Source organism: Acanthaster planci, unplaced genomic scaffold (assembly GCF_054643075.1).
Source record: "Acanthaster planci isolate LZ-2023a unplaced genomic scaffold, COTS_SCS Contig77, whole genome shotgun sequence".
NCBI classification, from domain to species: domain Eukaryota; kingdom Metazoa; phylum Echinodermata; class Asteroidea; order Valvatida; family Acanthasteridae; genus Acanthaster; species Acanthaster planci.
In genome coordinates this window covers 57,242-65,738 of record NW_028257699.1, presented here as the reverse complement: position 1 = coordinate 65,738, position 8,497 = coordinate 57,242, and the positions used below count along the sequence as shown (strand labels likewise).

General features: G+C 43.4%; 1 protein-coding gene across 1 annotated transcript in view; it reads right to left on the bottom strand.

The window, feature by feature from the left end:
* Positions 1 to 818: 818 nt before the first annotated feature.
* Positions 819 to 8,497, bottom strand: part of LOC147795317 (low-density lipoprotein receptor-related protein 2-like) — a 60,147-nt gene continuing 52,468 nt past the window's right edge. Inside the window, 7 exon segments of the mRNA XM_087132080.1 lie at positions 819 to 999; positions 2,781 to 2,906; positions 3,779 to 3,895; positions 4,403 to 4,651; positions 5,759 to 5,896; positions 6,822 to 7,295; positions 7,800 to 7,922. Coding sequence (XP_086988206.1) covers positions 824 to 999; positions 2,781 to 2,906; positions 3,779 to 3,895; positions 4,403 to 4,651; positions 5,759 to 5,896; positions 6,822 to 7,295; positions 7,800 to 7,922 — 1,403 coding nt within the window. The 3' untranslated portion in view covers positions 819 to 823.

The window sequence follows — 8,497 nt, the reverse complement described above, 5'->3', positions numbered from 1 at the left end:
ATTGAATATTTGGAATTTGATTAGATTTCACCTTTCATGAGTTTGGAGGTAAAATATTGCTCCATACAAAAATTGCTAGAAGCCCAGCATTAGGGTCTGCGCTACTGTTGGGTAACGGAATCTCCAAGTGTATGTGATGCAGCACATGAACGAGTGTTGTCATTTAACCCAAACTTTCTCAAGTCGGCGAAATTACCAATTTTGGCGTGCTGGATTAGTGTCCTTGCTGGGTGGGCCATCTGGCAGTTCTTTCTTTTTAACAGTTTACCAAAGACCGGTACAATAACTAACAACATGGATAATACAGACAAGACAAAAACGAACAGACATGCCACATGATTTGTGAGGTGTGAGTGGTACCTACGGTACATTTACAAGTCTATTCATTTCTCTTTGGACTGGTTTCCTTCATTTCCAACCTGTCACTAGAGCCAATGTAAACAGCAACCAACGAAAACATGACTGCGCTGCCCCCGTGCCCAGAGCACTGTTCTGCTTGCATGCATGGCCAGGCGGTGGTGGCGGCCTGGGTAAGGCTGCACTGAGCTAAGGCATGGTGACGCGTTTAGTGACTGATTTCATTCTTCAAATGTTACCGTATAAGCCGCCCGGAGTATAAGCCGCTGGGACATTTTTCTTTGTTGGAATCAATGTGTAAGCCGTGACTTGTATTCCGAAAACTATTGTATATCAAGAATATGTATTTGTTGTTAAAAACCCCAAAACACCAACGAGTGGAACTCGGAAGCGAGTGGGGGTGGGGGATTCGTTAGAAACCTCCGAACCCCTCAGCCTACAGATCTACAGCTGTGGAGAAAAGTAATTACTGCGATGTGACTTGCCCAAGAACACAAAATGATTCCAACCAACCTTGGCCCACATTGTAATCAATGTCCTGAATCAGGCCCTGCTCGTACGCAACGGCAGTGTACTTCTTGGTATTGTTGTTGTACCTACGTATGTCACTGCCGTCACCAAAAACAAATGTCGGTTGGTCACCTGTACAAATAACAGAAAAATACTTTCCTTTATTTTTAAGTTTTGTCCTACTTACATCAAAAACTGACAGTATAGATTTCAATTTTAAAAAGTCACAGAATTCACATCTTAAGTCATCAATAGCTTATCAAGCTTATAATGATTATTTATACAACTGAAAACATTTACAGTACCAATTTCTAATAAGAAAGACAACCACTGTGAACATGTTGCATCCTGCTCCACAGAAATATACTCAAATATTCTCAAGTGAAACAGGAATTTAAAATCTCTGCTAAAATCAGCTATGAAGGTTTCATACAGTTAAATGCATCCAGCGGTGAAAATAGAGGATATTAAGCTTAAATTTCCTGGCATTTTGACTAGCACTTGGATATGTTGAAAATCTATGATAGTGCAGTCATCCAGAGGCAAATTCAGTGTACAGTACAATGCTGCTGTCACAAAAATATTGGGGTTCACACAGAATGTACAGCTATTTTCAGTCTTTGATTTACCCATTCCTGGCTCCAGCATGCTTAAAACGTGTGGCCTGCCTCACGAATGTGTCTGCTTGAGGATGTTTGGCAAGTTTGTAACTCATATGCCCCAAAAAAGTGTTGAAAAAATAAATGACATCAACATTCTTGTGTTTTGTTCAATGTAAATTCTTATCCCTCCACATTTGACCTTTCACGTAGTTCTAACTGGAAGTCAGATTGCATAGTGAAATCAAGTTTTCCCCTGACTGATAGCTTAAAATTTGCATGCAACTCGCAGTTTGGTTACACTACTTTCTGCTGCTACACTGGAACTTGGATAGGCTGAGAACCATTCCACAGCACTGGAACCACATTATATGTTCCAGTCGGCAACTTGAAAAAATGCCAGCTGGGGCAAGCTGTGTTGAAAACAACCGCAGCTAGAAATTTAAAAAGTATTTAAAAAAAAAAGTTACATCACAATTCGCAGATGATCTTGTTTTGTTAAGCAATTGTTTAATGTATGTTAAAAGTGTATGGAAAATTCAGGAGCCAAAGGGAGTGATGGGTATACCCAAATGTAAGGCAGCATTCGGAATAGTGGTTTGTACTGTATTTAAACAAATTTTCAAAAAAATTCTAAATTGAGTGTTGGGTTTAGGTTCTTGGTTTCCAACCTGCCATACTGAAATGTCGCTGTGTTCCAAACAAAGACATAAGGCACGTTTTGAGGATTTTCATAAACGTTAAATTACACAACTAGGCTTCGAAGGCACTATTCATATTACAGTCCGCTTGGAAATATGTTTGTAACAGTGTTTAATGCTGGTGTCATCTATTTTCACCATCTAAATCTTGCATTTATAAACCATTTACAATGCCAATTTTGCTTTTAAATTCTCCAGCCTATTGCATTCTGCCACTCTGGTATTGTGCGGTGAGTGCCACTCGTGGGCAGAAATGGACTTGATGCCTTCCAGCTGCATTTTGTATTGGGGAAGTGCTTAAGTTGGTCATCCCAGGCCTCACGATGCAGCCTGCATTGTCAAAGATCCCGGGAATGGGAGGATATATCCCCCCACTCTTTGACAGGGTGGGAGGATTACCAATATATATGTATTCCTCCAACTGTACTAGTCACTGACTATGCCCACCTTAGCCTGCTCCACCGTACTTCGCACTTGCTGCCGTCACAATCTCACCGAGGATGAGGGCTGTGCTGAGCTTTCAGAAATCATCCCCCCACATTTGACAAAAAATCTCTGCCCATGGCAACCTGCAATCATTTTTCTGTAGGCTGGGAGGAACTGGCACACTCACCATCGGCCTTACAGTCCATTCCCCGTGTACCCTTGTCAAAGTACCCCGGAGCACATTGGCACTGGTAGCTTCCTTTGATGTTGTTACATAGTTGAGGGCATGGGTTGCTCTGACATTCATTAATATCTGCACGAATGAGAAAAGACAGCTGAACATAAGGTGCCAGAAATGCTACTTGCCCATTCAAGCCTCACCCGCTTGCGGCCGGGGTTGCCAGTACTGGACACGTATTCTTTACACGCGTAAAAAATTAAAAATTCATCATTTCAATTAATGGACGTTTACACCCACATGAATTACTGTCTGGTGGCCACTCTAGTCTAACAGAAAAAATCTACTGACGCCCGAGTATTTCAGCTAGGCCTGCAGCCTTGTAAAAAGAGCCCAGATTGTGTGGTGTTATGTAACTTTCTTTTGTTCACGAACCTAGCGCAGTGCGCTGCTAACATCTTTTCAATAGGGACCAGATTAGCGTGCAGCAGTGCTGTGTGGCTCATCGCTGCGGTGGTGGGGTGTTTTTGTCCCCGGTGGTAATCCGCTCGCACTAAATGCCCCAAACCGTGGTATACTGTTTCAAAACACGGCTGGATTATCTCCACTACTGGTCTTTTGTTCCGAGTACACTCTTTTGTTACAAGGCCCAGTTCCCTTTTGTCCGATTTTGGAGACCCCCGCCATGCGTACAAGCACACGGTGCCCGAAACCAGAGTCCCCGGTGGCAAGTGGATAACCCCTTCGCAACGGGATTCTTCTGACTGCGACTGCTAGGCTGCGGTATGCCCAGTATGCAAAGCTCTGTCCAGCAGCAGGCCCCATTGAAACAGCAGCTGCACGGTGAATAGACTGTATGTGTGGTATGCACTAATCCTCACACAAAGCTTCGGCAGTAGCAGTCATCCGTAGCAAAGGTATTAAACTCGATGCGCGGTCTCTTCCAGCCCCTGTAATTTTGGCCTGAAGCCCTGCCTGCTGCAAGAGCTGAGAACCGTTGTACGTACCTACACAGGTGAGATGGTCGGGTCCTAATTCCAAGCCCTCAAAGCAAGCGCAGATGTGACCCCAATCAGTGTCTGTGCAGTTCCCCTCACAAGTTGATTCTGCGCATGGACCATCATCTGCAAACGTTGATGTAACAGTGTTGTAACCATCATGTCACAATTTTTCCTGCGAATCTGAAGTCTCTTAACTGGATCAAGTCTCAAGTTAACAAGAGGACTAAAATCCATACAGAGGAAAACTGACCAAGAGCTTACATGACCATCTACAAAGAAAGTGTGTGAAGTTGGATCTGAGTCCATCAGCTCAACAACAATGTTCAGTGAAAAGGCACAGAAAATATGGGAGCCGAGGGGAATGTTGATTGCCGTCGGTATTTGCAGTACATTGCAGTGTTCCGACTACTGTCACTGGCGCACACGTGTATGTGTCTCTGATGCTGCTTTTTCGTAGTGAGATGCCCTTTACTCTTTAGTAAATGCTTCTTCTGTACTTCCCGGGTGAAGAAAGAATAAAAAAAACCTCCAACATGCAGAAAGAGTGCTACCTACTTTTCCCACTAAGACTGTGTTCGATTTTGGCTTTCCATTTTTCCCACCTCCCCTTTCAAAGCCATATGCACTTACTGCATCCTCTTTCGTCAGCCGAGTCCCCGCAATCATTGTATGCATCGCAGATGTAATTCCCCGGGATGCATGCACCGCTAGGACACTTGTATTGGCCGGGCAGGCACTCCACAGGGGCCTGGCAGAGGTCGTGGTTATTCTCGTCGCTGGCATCCCCACAATCGTCCACCTCATCACAAGTCTTCCACTGGGGGATGCAACGGCCATTGTAGCACCGGTAACGGGTGCTGGTGTCGCACTCTCGTGTGGCTGTGGGAGTGGGAAGGAGGGGTTGGCAGGTGGTGGGGAGCGGGTGGGGAAGAAAGCAAAGAGCAAACAGAATCAAACTCAACATTAACTCTCCAGGTGCTGTGTGAATTACACATAGGATCTTGCAGCATTTTGGCCTAGTTAAAGAATTATTAAAGTGCAAAGCACCTTCAGGAGAGAGGCTCAACTTACACATGAATGGTTTTACAAATAAACCTTTTGCTATCAGTGATATTTACTGGTCATTAAGTTTTTTTCCTTGTCAATGCATACACATATGTTCAGCAACTCAATATTGTGTAGCCTACCATTGGAAGTAGAAACCTAAATTGGCAGCTTCCAATCAATACCTCCTTCGCACAACTAATCTTGCTTTGGGACATGTGCAAGTGACTATTTCATGTTCAGGGATTTGCTCTATTTCTACTGAATCAAGCAAGGTGGAATAAATTGAAAGAGCAAGTAAGAATCAAGAATTTACAATGCATTTTTATGTTATGTACGATGAGAAAGATATCCGGGAGGTGCTCAAGAATGGTGTATTGTGAGTTGTGCATGACCATGTAAATTGCTGACTTCTTGTCGCATGGCCGCTGACTCCGGATCCTTGATGATATGGATTTGCTGGCAGAGCCTATCAAACACCTTTGCTGGGAATGACTATTGGATGCCATGTAAAAAAATTCTGCTATTGAGGACATTTTAATTAATAGTCAGACAAAAGGCCAACTTGGCACAAGAGCTTCTCCGTAACACCTGGCTCAAATGATGCTAACACTTTACAGATGGAGTTACATTTGAATTCAGAAATTTTCTTATTGTGGTACAGAACGGCAGCCCCGTAACAAAAAACATTTTAAAAGGTGGCCAAAAATTATTTTGCACACTTTCTTTAAATCCTATTTTATGCTCTTTTATAATTTTTTCTGGAAGAAGAAGGGAAGGGGTAGTGTTCATTTGAAAACATTATGAGAAAAATGAGACAAATTTTGTAATTTAACAAGCACTTATGACAACGTAAAATGTTAGTAAACTACATAAGTGACCTCTAAAACATTCAAGTGGAAAAAGCATCTCAGAAATGTCGAGAATGTTGGCAGCCCTTACCGCAGATGCTAAGAAGTTCGTCGCTCCCGTCACCACAGTCATTGTCCCCATCACAAACCCAGTCTGTCCTGATGCACAAGGTGTTGTTGCAGGTGAACTCGGAGGCAAAGCAGTAGAGGCCGCCAGGAAGCCGAGTCGCTGAAGGAAAAACAAATCATGAGTTTTTACCTTGAACCATTTAAAACCAGGGTGCTGGTTGGATATAAACAGGATACACTTGACTCTTTTTTTTTTTGGTCCTTGAAACAGGTCACAGTATTTTTCCGACAGATATGGGCTTTGCAAATTGGAATAACATTTAATGTCTTATTCTGAATGTGATGCAGAACTTGAAGCCGCCCAAGTCTGGAATGTCTAGTTTTATAGTGTTTAACACTTGTATTCATGAATTAGCACTTTTTTTCTGCACCCTGCATTAAACAATCAACAAAAACTTTCTCATTTTATTCAACTTGTTTTCACCCTGGTGTCAAACCACACACAAGACTTGTTAAGAATTGGAACCAAAAAGTGATTTGATTGCTAAAAAAGAAGATGGGAAAATTGTGCCCTTATCTGGACCTTTTCAAGGAAAAAGTCTCATTTAGGGCTAGATGTAAAAGGGAATGCATGCATGTTTAATTACGAATTCATATTCTGAGCACAATCTAACCTGTGAAGCAACCTATGCTTAAATGAGAGCCAGGCATATGTAACAGGCCAAGATTGAAGCTAATTTTGTAGTCATTTCTATAACCCTAACCCCCCAAGGGTTGCTGGCCCTAACCTTCCCCGTTCACACAAAGTTAAAAACCCATATGGAACTTTCTGCACAGAGGCTGTTGGACTTTGTTTTTCTGAGGTATGCCAAAGCCAGCTGTTATGGGCCTACCAGACCTATCCCCATAAAATTAAACACTTTACTACCGTTAAATTCTGTGTGGTTGGGGAAGGTTAGGGTCAAAACATCAGTTTAAGGAATCTAATTTCATGACACCTTCATGAAACAACTTCTTGTGCCAACCACCCAGAATATCATGAAAAAGCCATCTCCATTAAAGTGAGCAGCTGAGTGCCAACTTACGGCAGTTGATTTCATCAGAGTAGTCCAAGCAATCCCGGTCCCCGTCGCACAAGTAGTTCTCATTGATGCAGTGCCCACTGGTGCACTTGACATAGCCCTCAAGACACTGGTGATTGATGCAAGCCAGCTCGTCGCTCATGTCACCGCAGTCGTCGTCGTGGTCGCAGACCCAGCGAGTCGGAATGCACTGCTGCGTGGCACAGCGAAACTCTGACTCGCTGCAGCTCCGGAAGGGGCAGTCGGCTGACTCGTCCGACCCGTCATCACAGTCCAATTCAAAGTCACAGTGCCAGCGCTGCGGGATACACTGGTGGTTGCTGCAGCGGAACTGGCCCGGGTCACACGTACGTTCCTCACAGTTCTCCTCATCACTGTTGTCCCGACAGTTGTCGTAGCCATTGCAGATGGCCCAGGATGGGATGCAACGGTAGTTGGTGCGACATGATTCCCAACCAGAGGGGCATGTGACTTGCTCTACGCAAGAGAAAAATATGTAATGTTGAACCAGGAGACAACAGAGAAAGAAACACTCTTTCAAATTTGTTGTCCACAGGCAAGTTGGAGTGACGATTTGAGCAAACTATAGTTCAACCATCACTGCCTGAACAATGGATGGTTGGACTATCTACATGTAGTCAACCCATTTGAGAGCCTTCAGGTCCTTGGGGCTTAGTTACATTGCCTGCTGTCGACAGCTGATGGATATATTAGGCTTGAGGGGAATCATTCAAACAAAATATTTGTACAAACTTTTTTTTACAAACTAAAGCAACTAGGGTTGTTCGAGAGTGACTGTAATGCATTGTGTGGATCATTTACCGTTTCTTCATTTTTAACTCTTCAGTAGTTGTTAAAATTTAATTTCATTGTAATCTGTTCCAATCAAGTTTGAATATTCTCTGTTGTTTTTCTGTTCTGGATCTGATCTGATAAGCTAGCATCCTGGAAGTGATTTGTTTTAACAGTCTGGCTGCTTACGACACTCTCTGTGGGGCTCATCACTGTTGTCACCGCAGTCGTTGTCAAAATCGCAGCGCCAGGCTTCAGGAATGCAATAGCCGTTATCACACTGGAAGTAGCCTGGAGAGCAAGTCCGGCTCTCTGCAGAAAAAAAGAGCAAAATGGGGACACCAAACCTCATTACTGCAATTACTCGCATGTACTGCAATGCAACACCACGAGTTAAAGTCTAGAACTTTCCACATTTTTTGCACTGTTAAATACTGACCAATTACTCTGCACATTTCGCTACTTGAGTACTGGTAGATTTGACCGATTCGTTAGATTTTGACTGGTTTGGATTTCCGCAAAAATGCGGAAACATGTTTGAGGAGACAGGAAGGATGTGATAGTGTGGAAAATGTGACATCATAGCAATGCGTGACATTCTGCCAGCTTGCACGGTGGATTAATTTTCTGTTCTGTTTAAAGGGTACAAGTGGGAAAGTGCAGCTATGTGCTTAGCTATAGAAGAAAAGGTCCAATGGGAACACAGCTTTAGTTCGAGCGTATCACTCAGTCCAGTATCCCAATGAAAATGGACTCTGGAAGAAAGATATTTGGGTGAAAGAGCATGCCTGGTGCTTTACACTGTGTGAGAACTTTTTAAGGCCTCCAACTCCAAAGTGGCTCTGATGACATGAAACTCCATTTCACTGAGCAGGCCACCTATTTAA